Source organism: Oncorhynchus tshawytscha, linkage group LG06 (assembly GCF_018296145.1).
Source record: "Oncorhynchus tshawytscha isolate Ot180627B linkage group LG06, Otsh_v2.0, whole genome shotgun sequence".
Classification (NCBI taxonomy): domain Eukaryota; kingdom Metazoa; phylum Chordata; class Actinopteri; order Salmoniformes; family Salmonidae; genus Oncorhynchus; species Oncorhynchus tshawytscha.
Window position 1 is genome coordinate 33,478,010 of NC_056434.1, and position 17,747 is coordinate 33,495,756.

The 17,747-nt window shown below is 43.9% G+C and overlaps 1 protein-coding gene across 1 annotated transcript; it reads left to right on the forward strand.

The window, feature by feature from the left end:
* Window positions 1-2,325: 2,325 nt before the first annotated feature.
* LOC112245353 (proline-rich transmembrane protein 4-like) lies at window positions 2,326-10,800 on the forward strand. Its single transcript, XM_024413401.2, has 3 exons — window positions 2,326-2,516; window positions 3,393-4,042; window positions 8,114-10,800. Exons 2-3 carry the CDS (start codon window positions 3,490-3,492, stop codon window positions 10,276-10,278), a joined length of 2,718 nt encoding a protein of 905 aa, XP_024269169.1. The 5' UTR covers window positions 2,326-2,516; window positions 3,393-3,489; the 3' UTR covers window positions 10,279-10,800.
* Window positions 10,801-17,747: the final 6,947 nt, after the last annotated feature.

Here is a 17,747-nt window from a genome sequence, read left to right on the forward strand (position 1 = left end):
TTAATTCTGAAGATTTTATAACGGTTTCATTTTAGAGTGTCGTCAACAGTTTAGTGATAGTCCCTTGTATTTTTAACCAGCCCTTTACTGTAAAACCGAATTATTTTTCGGAGTGAGCGAAAACGCGGGTATCTTTTGAATTCCTTAAGAAAATTGGAAGGTTGTGCTTTTTTCAAGGAGAAATCTGTAGATGAATGCATTATTGTAACTTTTCATTTGTGAATTTAGAATTGAAGAACTTGAAAGTTGAGGACCCAAATGGAAATACATAACGTTTGTAATTATTTATTATGTTTTTATCCTCGATCATTTTAACGTGTGTTATTTTCTCATAGTTGAAACAACCATGTGTTTGAAGAGTATTTAATTCATTCAATATGGCTGTTACAGTATGCTCTGCAGCTTTTGCTGTAATTCTCATTGCCAGATATGAGCTGGCCTGTATCTCTCTGACATGCAAATCATGCTGCCTTTCTGACTCACACACATAGAACACATTGGGCCCCCAGTTTGGACAACTCATCCCCTGTCAGGCCTGACTCAGCAGCCATGCAGGCAGACAGTGTATGCGCGCTCAGGCGTGGTGTGCTTGATGTCTGTGCGCATGTGCGTGTACGCGTGGTGTGTGTATGTGTGTGCGTGGTTTGCATGTGCATGAAGTGTGTGTTCCTGTGCAAGCTTGTGTGTGTTCTCCTGTTTTTAAGTGTGTGTAGGTAATTTTTGGGGGGGTTGGCCATGCCCAACGCTGAGGTCATGTGTTTGGTCAGTCATTGTTCCTCTCCTGAAACCCTTAGTTCTGGCTGGTTGGTGCCTCCTGTGCGGTCATCACTACGAGTGTCAGTCGGCTCTGGTGTGGCTCCCCTAACCCCCTACAGCAGGGCTGGACAACTGTTGTGTGAAACCTGAAGACCGGTGTTTGGTCCCAGAGCTTCAGCTCAGCTGGCTAACACAGTTTTGAGTGGTACAGAACACCCCTGGTTTAATGCCTGGTAAGTTTTTCACCCCAGGTGACTACCCTGTACTCTGTGACCCTCCACCCCTAGGCTTACCCCACTGTGAGCAGGTCCTGTTTACTGTTATTGATCCATCATTGATCAATTATTGGGCCTCTCTCTGGTTATGGATCATTAACTCTGCTGTTTCCCAGGGACAGATAATGCCTCAATCCTGAGACCAAACTATCTCATTCTACACCGATGGCTGTCTTCCTGCCGGCCTGTGTGTCTGTTTGATCTTCCCCAGGTATATAAATAGGTCAGGGATGAGCTGCTCTACAGTATCTACCGGAATAAATAAGAGCTTTCTGTTCCATCAGCGCAAACCTGCCTGATAGTCTGACCAACAGACAGGAGAGATGGAGGAGATATTGAGGCTGAAGACGATCCATTCATCATTGCTCTCAATCCAATTTATTTTTGGTCAGTATAAAAAAAAAAAGAACATCCTGGAATACTATATCTCAATGCAGCTTTGTTATTGCTCTGACAGTGGCTAGACGCATTGGTTCATGCTCTGTGAATGCACTGCTGTAATCAATGACGCTCACCCATAATCCAACCCCCAGTCAGTCGTATACAAGCAGAGCAGATCTATAATATACTGTAGATACAGTACAATGGCCCATATCATCCTATTCAACTCTGGTCAGTCAGAGTACAGATTGAAGATGTACACAGATTAACACGGTACAGTATGTGGATAAGTGTTTATTTTCAAGTATTCACAGAGGAATTAAATGAGGACATGAGCCTGGACTTTACCCCCCAGGGAGATGCAGTGCTATATCTATCAGAGTCTGATGACATCAACATGTTGAGTAGAAGGAAACAGATAACAAGAATTAAAGACAGAGAGAAGTGGGTATGTATACGTATGAGCGAGAACGAGAGATAGATAGATGGTGTGATGACAGAGGGCAGAGGACACACACCCCATAACAATATAAAACACCAGTTGTGCGTGCTAGGCTCACAAGCAAGTTACAAATTCCTTGTGATGTGTGTACCATCATTTGTGACGTGCTTTTAATTTGTAGTCACTTTTACACTGACTATTGCTTTTATGTAAAGTATCACGGAGAGGGTTGGTTTAAACTCAAGCCGCAAATTACATCCAATACACTGTATTGATCTGATAGTTAATTCTATATGCGCAGTGCCATCCTCCAATTAATGATTTATTCTCACTGCCGTGTGTGTGTACGACCAGACCGCACGGATAAATAATTTACACAGTGAGGTGTATCCACGGGAACCATGCATTCCCGGCACACATCAGAAAAAGAGAGATACTGAACGAGGGAGGGACGGAGAGAGAGGGGCAGAGTATGTGAGTGATACTGAGAAGAGGAGTGAGCTCACACTCATAACTCACACTCTCACACACACAGACAGATGGAGGGATCTATGTAGCAGCAGCGGAGGCAGCAGCAGTGTGGTGTGGGACAGAGGGGATTGTTGTTGCTTGGCTGAGCTGGGACCTGCCCTGTCTGATGGAGAGCAGAAGGATGCAGAATAGTAAGTACTACAAATGTGTGTGTATGTGTGGTATTTGTCTGCTGTCTGAACAATAAGAGGGTCTAGAAGACTGAGGCAGGGGTGAGGGACTTGTGAAGAGACAAAGAATAGAGAATGATGGAGAGGGATAGCTTAAAGTGGTTGGTGTTGCTGTGCATATCTATGGTGAGTGCTGTGCTACTTTCTGAGTACATTGGCAGAGATAGGCAGGAAAAAAATCTAAAGTAGGTATGCATGCATACATGGGAGGGTTTTTTTTTCTAGTGGAGGAGGAGAGGACGCTGCTATAGTTTCTTTGTATGCGAGGAAGTCCCTAAACATTTTTTAAGACTCCAGGCACCCAAGTCATAGACTGTTCTCTCTACTACCGCACAGCAAGTGGTACCGATGCATCAAGTCTGGAACCAACAGGACCCTGATCAGCTACTACCCCCAAGCCATAAGATTTCTAAATAGTTAGTTAAATAGTTAACCAATAGTCACCCGGACTATCTGCATTGACCCTTTTTGCACTAAGTTTTTTGACTCATCACATACACAGCTGCTACTGTTTATTATCTATCATGTTATGTAGTCCCTTTATTCCTAGTTATATGTACATATCTTCTTCAATTACTTCGTACCTCTACACATCGACTCAGTACTGGTACCCCATGTATATAGCCAAGTTATCGTTACTAATTGTGTATTTATTATTACTTTTATTATTACATGTTATTACTTTTCTATTATTTCTCTATTTTCCTTCTCTCTGCACTGTTGGGAAGGGCCCATAAGTAAGCATTTCACTGTTGGTCTACACCTGTTGTTTACGAAGCATGTGACAAATATGTGGTTTTATTTGACTTTGAGGTGTGTGTTGTCTGTGTTCTGCAGGTGAGCCTATTCTTAAGTATGTGGCGTTGAGGTGAAAGAAGTGTTCGTTGGGAATCATGTGACTTCAAAGAGAATATTACACTATAGGGTCTCCATCATGGCTTCTGTGATGTGGACCTCTCTCCTCCTCTCCCTTGCTCCTCTCCTCCATCTTCAAGCCTTTACCTTGGCTCCAGAGGGCACCACAAAGGCACCATCACACCCACATACAGACACACAGATCGATGACCCAGTACTGGCCTCACACAGCACTGTATGGCCCTCCTGGGCTCCTGTAGTCCCCACCGCTGTAGCCAGAATGGCCGACTCTCTGGACTCGTTTCCAGGGCTGAAAGACTCCACATTGGCACCCGAGGAAACTGAGAAAAAGGACAACAAAGATGAGTTTCGGGGAACTATCAGTGACTACACAGAGACCCAAGGCTTTAATCCACTCACTAGACCTACATCACCAGCCACAGTGAATGCACAGCTAGGGTCTACAACTGACTCGGACCAACACCAACCCAGAGCCCAGGCCACAAACAGAGAGTTGTTAGCTCTGGACTTCTCAGCCACTCAACAGAGAGACATACTGGAGGGAGATATCATGGTGGAAGGGATTGGAGACGAGTTACAGGACTTCACAGAGGAAACAGGAACAGACACAAGTAAGAGTATCCAACCCCCATCCCTTCACCCCCATGTCACAGTGATATGTCCACTTTTACAACACCCTCAGGGTGTTGGTAAGAATAGTCTCCCCTAGTATTTATAGGATATTTGGCAGAATTGACCTATTTTCGATTTCTCAAATACTGGTGGTGAATGTACTGATTTACTGTGGCAGTGTGATGAGAGTAACCCCTTATATATTTTCTGTTCATGACATCCTACCTCTGATATCATGAAGACTCTCCCTCTCTCTCCCCTCTCATTCTCTCCTCTCCTTCTCTCATCTCCATCTCTCCCACTCCATCAATCCTCCTTCTCTCCTCCCTCAATCTCCCCTTCATCTCTCCCCTCCGTCTTCCATCCATCGCTACCACCTCTCACTCTCCTCTTCTTTTCTACTCTGTCACAGACACTTTATTTCTCACCCTTGCTGTCCTATCTTCTTAAATAGCTACGCTGAGGGAGACTGTTAATGTGTTACTGAGGACAGTAAATGAGATGTGAATGAGAAACACAGTGGACTGGTGGTTTTATATAGGACATTGTAGAAGCCTCTCCAGCCAGGGAGGGGTAGAGAGCATAGGTAGAGGGTAGTAAAAGGTCTAAGAGGGAGGGAGACAGAACTGGGTTAGCTCTGTGTCTCACATCTCTCTCTCTCACACACACACTCACACACTCACACGCACACACAAAGAGAAGAGACCAGAGAAGGTCTTGTTGTAGAGCTCAGTAGGCAGTAGGCAAATCAAATCAAATTTTATTTGTCACATGCACATGGTTAGCAGATGTTAATGCGAGTGTAGCGAAATGCTTGTTCTTCTAGTTCCGACAATGCAGTAATAACCAACGAGTAATCTAACTAACAATTCCAAAACTACTACCTTATACACACAAGTGTAAAGGGATAACTACTCACCTCGGCTGCAGTGAAGGAGAGTCCGCATGTTTTGGTTGCGGGCCGTGTCAGTGGCATTGTATTGTCCTCAAAGCGGGCAAAAACGTTATTTAGTCTGCCTGGGAGGGAGCAAGACATCCTGGTCTGTGACTGGGCTGGTTTTCGTTTTGTAATCCATGATTGACTGTAGACCCTGCCACATACCTCTTGTGTCTGAGCCGTTGAATTGCGATTCTACTTTGTCTCTATATTGACGCTTAGCTTGTTTGATTGCCTTGCGGAGGGAATAGCTACACTGTTTGTATTTGGTCATGTTTCCGATCACCTTGCCCTGATTAAAAGCAGTGGTTTGTGCTTTCAGTTTCATGCCAATGCTGCCATCAATCCATGGTTTCTGGTTTGGGAATGTTTTAATCGTTGCTATGGGAACGACATCTTCAACGCACGTTCTAATGAACTCGCTCACCGAATCAGCGTATTCGTCAATGTTGTTGTTTGACGCAATACGAAACATATCCCAGTCTACGTGATGGAAGCAGTCTTGGAGTGTGGAATCGGACCAGCGTTGAACAGACCTCAGCGCGGGAGCTTCTTGTTTTAGCTTCTGTCTGTAGGCAGGGAGCAACAAAATGGAGTCATGGTCAGCTTTTCCGAAAGGAGAGCGGGGGAGGGCCTTATATGCGTCGCGGAAGTTAGAATAGCAATGATCCAAGGTTTTGCCAGCCCTGGTTGCGCAATCGATATGCTGATACAATTTAGGGAGTCTTGTTTTCAGATTAGCCTTGTTAAAATCCCTAGCTACAATGAATGCAGCCTCAGGATATGTGGATTCCAGTTTGCAAAGAGTCAAATAAAGTTTGTTCAGAGCCATCGATGTGTCTGCTTGGGGGGGAATATATATGGCTGTGATTATAGTCGAAGAGAATTCCCTTGGTAGATAATGCGGTCGACATTTGATTGTGAGGAATTCTAAATCAGGTGAACAGAAGGACTTGAGTTCCTGTATGTTGTTGTGACCACACCATGTCTCGTTAACCATAAAGCATACGCCCCCGCCCCTCTTCTTACCAGAAAGATGTTTGTTTCTGTCGGCGCGATGCGTGGAGAAGCCAGCTGGCTGCACCGACTCCGATAGCGTCTCTCCAGTGAGCCATGTTTCCGTGAAGCAAAGAACGTTACAGTCTCTGATGTCCCTCTGGAATGCTACCCTTGCTCGGATTTCATCAACCTTGTTGTCAAGAGACTGGACATTGGCGAGAAGTATGCTAGGGAGTGGTGCGCGATGTGCCCGTCTCCGGAGTCTGACCAGAAGACCGCTTCGTTTCCCTCTTTTACGAAGTCGTTTTTTTGGGTCGCCGGCTGGGATCCATTCCGTTGTCCTGGGTGAAAGGCAGAACCCAGGATCCGCTTCGTGAAAGTCATATTCTTGGTCGTACTGATGGTGAGTTGACGCTGCTCTTATATTCAGTAGTTCTTCTCGACTGTATGTAATGAAACCTAAGATGACCTGGGGTACCAATGTAAGAAATAACACGTAAAAAAACAAAAAACTGCATAGTTTCCTAGGAACGCGAAGCGAGGCGGCCATCTCTGTCGGCGCCGGAAGTATAGGGCACATAGGGAATGAACATGTCTACATTATTCAGATGTTATGTAATCATAGGGGACAGACATATAGTATAGAATAAAGTAGCAAGAAAAAGTATGTGAACCCTTTGGAAATACCTAGATTTCTGAATAAATTGGCCATAAAATTTGATCTGATCTTCATCTAGGTCACAACTATAGACAAACACAGTCTACTTAAACTAACAACACACAAACAATTATACGTTTTCATGTCTTTATTGAACACACCATGTAAACATTCACAGTGCAGGCTGGAAAAAGAATGTGAACCCTTGGTTTTAATAACTGGTTTACTCTCCTTTGGCAGCAATAACCTTAACCAAACGTTTTCTGTAGTTGCGGATCTGACCTGCACAATGATCAGGAGGAATTTTGGACCATTCCACTTTACAAAACTGTTTCAGTTCAGCAACATTCTTGGGATGTCTGGTGTGAACTGCTGTCTCGAGGTCATGCTACAGCATCTCAATCGGGCTGAAGTCAGGACTCTGACTGGGCCACTCCAGAAGGCGTATTTTCTTCTGTTGCATCAGTGTTTTGTGTCATTGTCCTGTTGCGTCATCCAACCTCTGTTGAGTTTCAATTGGCGGACAGATAGCCTAACAATCTCCTGCAAAATGTCTTGATAAACTTGGGAAATCCTTTTTTCCATCGATGATAGCAAGCTGTCCAGGCCCTGAGGCAGCAAAGCTGCCACAAACCATGATGCTCCCTCCACCATATTTTACAGTTGGGATGAGGTTTTGATGTTGGTGTTCTGTGCCTTTTTTTCTCCACACATAGTGTTGTGTGTTCCTTCCAAAGAACTCAACTGTAGTTTCATCTGTCCACAGAATATTTTGCCAGTAGCGCTGTGGAACATCCAGGTGCACCTTTGCAAACTTCAGGTGTGCAGCAATGTTTTTTTTTGGACAGCAGTGGCTTCTTCCGGGGTGTCCTCCCATGAACACCATTCTTGTTTAGTGTTTTACATATCTTAGACTCATCAACAGAGATGTTAGCATGTTACAGAGATTTCTGTAAGTCTTTAGCTGACACTCTAGGATTCTTCTTAACCTCATTAAGCATTCTGCGCTGTGCTCTTGCAGTCATCTTTGCAGGATGGCCACTCCTAGGGAGAGTAGCAACAGTGCTGAACTTTCTTCATTTATAGACAATTTTGTGAGTGTTTTTTATAGGGCAGGGCAGCTCTAACCAACATCTCCAATCTCGTTTATTGATGTAATGTTAGTTATAATAAGAGTGTGCTTGTGATTATAAATAGTTACACAAATGAGAACAGCAATGGGGTCAATACTGCCTCATTTGAACACGGTCTCTCTCTCCCTCTCTTGCTCTCTGTCCCTCCCTCCCACCCTTTCTCTCTCTCTTCCCGGGCTCTCTCTCTCTCTGACCCAGTTAGAGATCCCCAGTTACAAGAATGTACTTTTATAATGGATTAGCTCTCTCGCTCTCTCTCCTTGATATTTCACCCAATGAAATTCCAGGGGCAAGTGGTTGATTTGGGCATCAGTTTCAAGAATCTTTGTTTCTGTTTTTGCAGGTGTGTTTCCAGAGGAGGGGTGGCCAAAGTCGGCCACCAATGAGTCGGCTCTCGTCGACTGCAGCCTTGACACCAGAACCACACCCTGCAACACAACTGATCAATCCTGGAGCCCCTTTTACCCAGATGACATCATCTCCAATCAATCCCAGCGCCCCTTTCTGTCTCTAACCCCTCCTCTCTTTGTACCTCTGTATTCTGATTGGAACTCAGCTCTGGCCACCTGGGGCTTTGCCTGGGAGGCCCACATCTACGGTCTGGGATCTGTGTTCACTGCATTAGGTCTGATATCTGTACTCTGCCTGTTAGGTTTGCCCCTGCGCTGCCCCCCAGGAAGCCCCTACTTTACCCTGCTGCACCTGTTCCTTCTAGCCACCGGAGGCACTAGAGCATTCTCTCTCCTGTATGATGCTTATAGTCACCAGGACCACCTGCCTGCTCTGGGCTTTCTCCTCCTCTCTGAACTACCGTTCCCCTGCCTCACCTCTGCCTTCTCCGTCTGCTTCCTCCTCCTCTCTCTCCGCTCTCGCATGCACCTCTCCCTTCATTTTTCCCTCTCTCTCTCCCTCCCTCTCTCCACCCTGCCCAGGCCTTGTCTCTTGTTCTTCCTCTCCCTGATGCACTTCGGGGCCTTCCTGGGCTCCATAGCTCTATTCCATGTCTTCCCCAGCCTCCCTGTCCTCCTCCTGCTCCCCCAGGGAATGTTAATCCTCCTCTGCCTCCTCCTCCCCTGCTCCTTCCTCCTCTTCTACTGCCATGTACGACAAGACGCCAAACACATCCAACGGCTGAGTGACGGCGAGGGAGAGGTAACAGGTTCACCAGTTATGGTGGGGCGGCTGTCCCGGTGCCCATTCGCTGAGGCTGAGGAGTGGAGAAGGGCAGCAAGGGCTGGAGTGGGAGGGGCTCTGTGCCTGTTAGGGTGTGGGGGGCTTCAGCTGTATGGGATGTTACATGCATTAGGGTTCGGAGGGGTGAGTGCTGGGGCAGGGTTCCAGCCCTGGCCTTGGTGGGCATACCACCTGGGCTGCAGGCTCTGTGAGGTGGGGGTGTGTCTGTCCCTGTCAATCATCGGCACTCAGCCTCTCCTCTTCTGTTGCTCCAACTCTAACTCCTCTTCCCAGACTAAAATCAACACCAACACCTGTCAGGGGTCCTGGGCGCGGCTGCCCTGTGCCTCCCCGGCAGGAGGGCCTAGCCACCCACTTCCCCTCTCTCCCATCCTCCCCCCTCACTACCCCTGGTCCCTTGGGCAGAAAGAGAAGCAGGTGGTGTGTGATGTCATCAGGAAGCGCCAGTCCGAAACTCTCCCCCTCTACACACTAATGGAACCCTCTTCAAATGGACTGAACCTGCATCCTAACCCCAACCCCCACCCTGGCCAGACCAAAACCTCCAGACACCCCAACCTCCCTGATCCTCCAAGCCCACCAGGGAGACTTCAAGCTGGGGTTGAGTCCCAGGGCTCCTCCCAGGGTAGTCTATGTCTGGACACTGACTCCACAGTGGACCTGCACCCCCCCTCTCCCATTGACCTGTCCCGCAGCATAGACCAGGCCCTGTACAGCGAGACCCTGTTCCCTCACAGTCTTTTCAGCCCCTCCAGGCTGTTCCACGCCTCTTCCAGCCTCTCCTTGAACTCCCCTGGCTCCCACCACAGCCAGAGTGCCACATGGCCTGGAAACAGCTCAGCTGACAGTCCCCTCTACCGGACCTCTTCCTGTGGAGATGTGGATATGTCTCCTACACGGCCTCCCCAGCCGGGATGCATTCTCCCAGGCCACAGCGATCCCTGCTGTCCACCTGAATGCTGGTGGAGAGGTAGGAACTCCAGCTATCTGTGCCAGGAGTCCCTGAGTGGGTCTTCCCAGGGTCTGTTCTCCAGCTCAGGGACAGGAGGGGCATGGTCACACCCCCACACCACCAGAGGGCAGCCTTCCCAGAGCAGCCTGCCCAGGACACTCCCCCACCTTACCTATCACAGACGTTACCGCACCCTCAGCTCGGCCTCTCAGGACAGTCGGGGGGAGGGGCGGCTGGAGGGCAGAGAGGACCTGAGTGAAAGCAGGTTGCTAGAACGGGATACGGCCGTACAAGCGGAATTCGTCAACGTGTGCCGACAGATCGATGCTCTTAGCGTGTGCAGTGACACTATTGACCTGTAGGCAGATGCTACAGGGTTTGAACCATGCGTCATCTATGTGCCACAAGAACGTAAGGATATGACATGTATAATGCACAGAGATTATATATTGACCTCTAGTGAGAGCTAAGGACTTAACTAATACGCTACACTTAGTGTTTGAGTGATGTTAGCATTCAGATCAAGCAGCTTTTTCACTGCTACAACAGAAGTGCACAGAGGTAGAACTAACTATCAGTTGCCGTTTTATGGGGATTCTACACATAGAAAATAGACTTATAGATAGTTATGTTTGATTAGTTATAAGCTGTATATAACTGTACGGTTAGTTCCAAAATGTGCTAAATGAACAATGAACTTACTGAAACAACCAAAGTAGAACTGATTTGAAGAACTTTGAATACGAAATGTCAGTGTAGTGTTGATGATAACCATACCAATATGCAAGATCACGTAATGCTTTAGTGCCGTCTACTGGGGGAGAGGGAACATAAAGTGTAACTCATACATTATAGCTGTTTTTTAATAAACCGTTTATAAAGAATTTATAACGGGTGCCTACCACCAAGCAATACAACCGTACCTGTTTATGTCACAACAGCAGTATAAACTAGGAGTTATACTAGTGTTCAAGTGTCAAATGCAGCAATGGAACCCGATACCAAATCAAAGATCTCACTCAACGTTTTTAATTTAATTGAAAAACAGCTCAACCTCGGATATTTCAAACCCTTTCTCTACAATGTGTAACGCGGTGTCATACGGTGTATATATCATTGAAGACTGTGTAAAATATACAGAGTATACTAAATGTAAGGACACCTGCTCTTTCCATGACAGACTGACCAGGTGAATCCAAGTTAAAGTTATGATCCCTTATTGATGTCATTTGTTAAATCCACTTCAGTCAGTGTAGATGAAGGGGAGGATATGTGCCAGAGGGTGAATGGCAAAATATTTAAGTACCTTTGAACGGGGTACTGTAGTAGGTGCCAGGCGCACCAGTTTGGGTCAAGAACTCTAACCCTGTTGGGTTTTTCATGCTGTTTTTCATCCTGTGTGTGTCAAGAACGTTCCATCACCCTGTGGAATGCTTTCGACACCTTATAGAGTCCATGCCCTGACAAACTAAGGAATTTCTGAGGGCAAAAGTGGAGGATGTAACTCAATATTAGGAAGGTGTTCCTAATGTTTGGTATACTCAGTAAATGTTTTATTGTAAATACAATGTACATGGAAAAGAGTTCTACTGGTATGTCATGCATCGTAGATGAGGTATGATAAACAAATTGGGTTTATGATGTTTGAAAAAATTATTATTTCTAGTAATACGAACACACAGTTGCGGACAAATATATTGGCACCCTTGCACTTTAAATATTTCCCTATTTCTTCTAAAATAAGAATAACTTGAATAACTTGTCTCCACACCTTTTTATTGGATTTTTAACATTCAGAACCACATTTGAGTATACTTAAGTTTACAATTTGAATGGAGAAAATAATGACGAATGCCATAGGTTTTTGGTTTTGGATTCCGTGTGCAAGGCATTTTTTTTATTTGATTTTTTATTGAACCAGGCAAGTCAGTTAAGAACAAATTCTTATTCACAATGACGGCCTACCAGGGAACAGCGGATTAACTGCCTTGTTCAGGTACAAAATAACAGATTTTTACCTTGTTAGCTCGGGGATTCAATCTAGTAACCTTTCGGTTACTGGCCCAACTCTCTAACCACTAGGCTACCTGCGGCCCATCACGAAATCAGATTATCAGGTGTTTTGGATCCAATGTTCAACCCAGTGTCTCCGTTGAAGGTTGTGGGTCTCCCAGCAGCGACCCCAACACACATTTTAAAAAAGACCCAGGTTCAAGAACAGATGCTGTTCTGGAGTGGGTGTCACGAATCCCGCTTCCTGAGTCTGTGTTTGCCTGTGTTTCTGTCCTGGAGTGTGTTTCCGGTGTCCTGGAACGCACCCTGTCTGGTTGCCGGGCGAATTAGCTTGTTGGGAGATCGATGTTCACCCGCACCTGTATCCCATCAGTAATCTGCACACCTGTCCTGATCATCACCTCTCCCCTTCAAAAGCTCTGACCTGACATCCATTCCCTGCCGGATCGTTAGCCATGAACACCATTCACCCGGAACCCATACCCCATCCATGTCTGCTCGTCGCCAGTGTGTTGTTATCCATTGGATCTGCCTATCCACTCCCATCAACCCACCTCCGCTGCCTGCTCCTCCACCCGGAACTATCTACCTCCACGTTCTCATTAATTAATAAATACTCACCATCTTTATACTCAACTTGTCCTGGTCTGCTTCTGGGTCCAATTCTGGTAAACCCTGACAGTGGGCAGCATAGTCCAGATCTGAATCCCATCCATAACCTATGGCAAGAGCTGAAAACAGCAGTTGGTGGAAGGCACCCCTTAAAACAGAGCAATTTAAGCAATTTGCTGCTGAAAAGAGAGCCACATTGCCAGTAGAAAAGGTGCAGCAAGCTCATTGATGACTACAAGTGCTTATCTGCAGTTATCTTGGCAAAAGGCTGTGCAACCAAGTACTAGCTCCAGGGATGGCAATCATTTTCTTCATGACGTTTGTCTTTATTTTGTCAATTAAAATTGTGAACTTATGTTTACAAAAATAAAATAGGTTCTGTAATGAGGAAAATCCATTTTTTTCAATTTCAACTTTTTTGAAAAGAAATAGGAATTATTTACCATTTTACTGCAGTGGGTTAAATCAGGGTCACACATGGTGATTCTTGGTAGGCTTAAACAAATCCACTTTGAAACAAAAGTATATACCACACACACATTGTTATGGGTTTAAAAAATAAAAAAGATGCCTGTTTACCATGTCAGATATAGAGTTGACATGTATTCAATTTTGAGTTTGCATCCCAATACTACACTTTATATGCATCACAGAAGACTGAAATATAACAAAACAGTTTGACACAGAACCACCAGATTTTCGTTGTTGAAAAATCGCAAAAACATTCCACCCATGAGGCCAGAGGGCGCTTTGGTTATTGACTGCAGGAAAGGGCTACAAAAGGTGCCAATATATTTGGCCACAACTGTACAATAAATTCAGTATGGGTGACACTCTAGTTAGACCTTTATGGACTCTGACTGTATACATTGTCATGATCTATAGGCCCTATCACAGAGAGAGTTGTTTCAGTTGAACTACTTGTTTGCTCTGTAGTCAGCAGCAATAGTTTACACATGAATGAAATCTCAGTTCGTCTAGCCACAACTCTGTAGTGTAAGCCTTGAGTGTGGTTTATGTTGCTATTAAAACAGCTTTTGACAACTTTGGATGAGACAAATGGAGAGAGGAGGAAATGAGTGAAATAATGAGGAAAGGGTAGGAAGGGAGTCTGTGAGAAAAACAAAGATCACATTGCCCTCTGCTGGTGTGGAAAAAGGATAATATCACTATGTCAGGAATGACATTATGGGCAGCAGCTGATGTAATGATATCATGTATCTTACTCAACATACCGTTTTGGGAGTGTAACCACAACATAGCAGATACTGTACATACACCAAATAAGGAGAATAGTAGATATTATATTAAAGTTAACTTCTTTATTCTGGTTCATGCAATAGCATGGTACAGCATTAAGGAATTAAAGTCTGAGGTTGAAATCAACAGAGGTGTAAAATACAAAGCATGATCAAAGAGTTAGCCAGCTAACTTAAGAAAGTTATTTCATAACATTAGTTACATGTTTTACAAATTGACATGGTATAATTGACTCAAAAACAAACAAAAAAAACATATCTAAAAAGTTTAGTTCTTAATGAATAAGAAATTCAGCCATTATTTCTGGCTTTGATCCTGATTTGTAGTATATCCTCTGGAGAAAACAAAAACAACTTTTGTGCAACTTTCATCACCTAATGTTCACTTCACACAAAGATTAAACACAACAAACTGGGAGAAGTTCTGTCATTGCGGGTGGGTCACTACTTTAACTGACAGTTATACTGTTATAAACTAGCTGCACATCTTCTACAGGAAGGAAATTGAGGAAATTAAATCATCTGTGTCATCAGTAAAACTATTCATCAGTAAAAAACAAATTTCTTCACTCACTGCCACAGGGTATTAGCAGTACATTCACCCTGGTAAACAAGATATTTAAAAGGTTGGTTTCGCAAACACAGATTCTCCATTGAGCATGCTTTTTAGTCCAGGACTAGGCTTAACCTGTGTCTGGGAAACCAGACCTCAGTATCATATATGACTAGGTATACAGTATTATATTGTGGCCAACATGTACAGTCCATTCGGAAAGTATTCAGACCATTTGACTTTTTCCAAATATTATGTTACAACCTTATTCTAAAATGTATTACATTAATTTTTTCCCCTCAAATCTACACAAAACACCCCATAATGACAGTGAAAATAGGTCTTTAGAAATTTTGCAAATGTATTTTTTTAAATAAAGAGAAATGCCTTATTTTTATAAGTATTTAAACCCTTTGCTATGAGACTCCAAATTGATCATCCTTGAGATGTTTCTACAACTTGGAGTCCACCTGTGGTAAATTCAATTGATTGCAGTGGTGTAAAGTACTTAAGTAAAAAATCTTTAAAAGTACTACTTAAGTAGTTTTTTTGGATAGCTGTACTTTACTATTTATATTTTTGACAACTTTTACTCCACTACATTACTAAAGAAAATGTACTTTTTACTCCATACATTTTCCCTGACACCCAAAAGAACCCCATACATTTTGAATGTTTAGCAGGACAGGAAAAGTGTCTAATTCACGCAATTATCAAGAGACCATCCCTGGTCATCCCTACTGCCTCTGCTCACTAAACACAAATGCTTTATTTGTAATCATGTCTGAGTGTTGAACTGTGCTCCTGGAAATACGTAAATTAAAAATAAATTAAAAAGGAAAATCGTGTCATCTGGTTTGCTTAATATAAGAAATGTTTAATGAGTTATACTTTTTTGATACTTAAGTACATTTCAAACCAAATACTTTTAGACTTTTACTCATGTAGTATTCTACTGGGTGACTTTCACTTGAGTCATTTTCTTTTAAAAGGGATATTTACTTTTACTCAAGTATGAAAGTTGGGTACTTTTTCATGATTTGGAAAGCCACACACATAAATATAAAAAGTTGACAGTGCATGTCAAACCAATGAGGTCAAAATAATTGTTTGTATAGCTTTGAGACACGATTGTGTCGAGGCACAGATCTGGGGAAGGCTACCCAACAAAAATTCTGCAGCATTGAAGGTCCCCAAGAACACAGTAGACTACATAATTCTTAAATGAAAGAAATTTGGAACCACCAATACTCTTCCAAGCAATTGGGGGGCTCACTCTGACCGAGCTCCAGAGTTAATCTGTGGAGTTGGGAGAACCTTCCAGAAGGACAACCATCTCTGCAGCACTCCATCAATTTTTAAAATGTACTTTACCTTTAGTTATCAGGCCTTTATGGTAGAGTGGCTGGCGGAAGCCACTCCTCAGTGAGTTTGCCAAAAAGGTACCTAAAGGACTCTCAGACCATGACAAACAAGATTCTCTAGTCTGATGAAACCAAGATTGAACTATTTGGCCTGAATGCCAAGCTGCATGTCTGGAGGAAACCTGGCACCATCCCTACGGTGGTAGCACCATGTTGTGGGGATGTTTTTCAGCAGCAGAGACTGGGAGACTAGTCAGAATCAAGGGAAAGATGAACCAAGCAATGTACAGAGAGATGCTTGATGAAAACCTGTTCCAGAGCACTCAGGATCTCAGACTGGGGTGAAGGTTCACCTTCCAACAGGACAATGACCCTAAGCACACAGCCAAGACAACGCAGAAGTGGCCCAGCCAGAGCCTGGACTTGAACCCAATCTAAAATCTCTGGATAGATCTGAAAATAGCTGTGCAGCGACACTCCCCATCCAACCTGACAGAGCTTGAGAGTGAAAGAAGAATGAGAAAAACTCCCCAAATACAGATGTGCCAAGCATGTAGCATCATGTGAAAGACAAAGCTGAAACCGCTGCCAAAGGTGCTTCAACAAAGTACTGAGTAAAGGGTCTGAATACTTATGTAAAAGGTATAATTTTTTATATACAGTTGAAGTCGGAAGTTTACATACACTTAGGTTGGAGTCATTAAAACTCGTTTTTTCAACCACTCCACAAAATTTCTTGTTAACAAACTATAGTTTTGGCAATTCAGTTAGGACATCTACTTTGTGCATGACACAAGTTTTCCAACAATTGTTACCAGACAGACTATTTCACTGTATCACAATTACAGTGGGTCAGAAGTTTACATACACTAAGTTGACTGTGCCTTTAAACAGCTTGGAAAATTCCAGAAAATGATGTCATGGCTTTAGAAGCTTCTGATAAGCTAATTGACATCATTTGAGTCAATTGGAGGTGTACCTGTGGATGTATTTCAAGGCATTTCTTCAAACTCAGTGCCTCTTTGCTTGACATCATGGGAAAATCAAAAGAAATCAGCCAAGACCTCAGAATTTTTTTCCCCAAATGCCTGAAGGTACCACGTTCAACTGTACAAATAATAGTACACAAGTATAAACACTATAGGACCACGCAGCCGTCATACCACTCAGGACAGAAACGTGTTCTGTCTCCTAGAGATGAACGTACTTTGGTGCGAAAAGTGCAAATCAATTCCAGAACAACAGCAAAGGACCTTGTGAAGATGCTGGAGGAAACAGGTACAAAAGTATATATATCCACAGTAAAACAAGTCCTATATTGACATACCCTGAAAGGCAGCTCAGCAAAGAAGAAGCCACTGCTCCAAAACCGCCATAAAAAAGCCAGAATACGGTTTGCAACTGCACATGGGGACAAAGATCGTACTTTTTGGAGAAATGTCCTCTGGTCTGATGAAACAGAAATAGAACTGTTTGGCCATAATGACCATCGTTATGTTTGGAGGAAAAAGGGGGAGGCTTGAAAGCCAAAGAACACCCTCCCAACCGTAAAGAACGGGGGTGGCAGCCTCATGTTGTTGCAGGAGGGACTGGCGCACTTCACAAAATAGATGGCATCATGAGTGAGGAAAATTGTGGATATATTGAAGCATCATCTCAAGACATCAGTCAGGAAGTTAAAGCTTGATCGCTTTAAAATGGACAATGACCCCAAGCATACTTCCAAAGTTGTGGAAAAATGGCTTAAGGACAACAAAGTCAAGGTATCGGAGTGGCCATCACAAAGCCCCGACCTCAATCCTATAGAAAATTTGTGGGCAGAACTGAAAAAGTGTGTGCGAGCAATTAGGCCTACAAACCTGACTCAGTTACACCAGCTCTTTCAGGAGGAATGGGCCAAAATTCACCCAACTTATTGGGGAAAGCTTGTGGAAGGCTACCTGAAACATTTGACCCAAGTTAAACAATTTAAAGGCAATGCTACCAAATACTAATTGAGTGTATGTAAACTTCTGACCCACAGGGAATGT

What these genes read in the sequence shown, in the direction of transcription:
- LOC112245353 (XM_024413401.2), top strand. Translation starts at nt 3,490, where the DNA reads ATGGCTTCTGTGATGTGGACCTCTCTCCTCCTCTCCCTTGCTCCTCTC. An exon ending in GGAAACAGGAACAGACACAA is followed by an intron (nt 4,043 to 8,113) that starts GTAAGAGTATCC and finishes CTGTTTTTGCAG; the next exon opens with GTGTGTTTCCAGAGGAGGGG.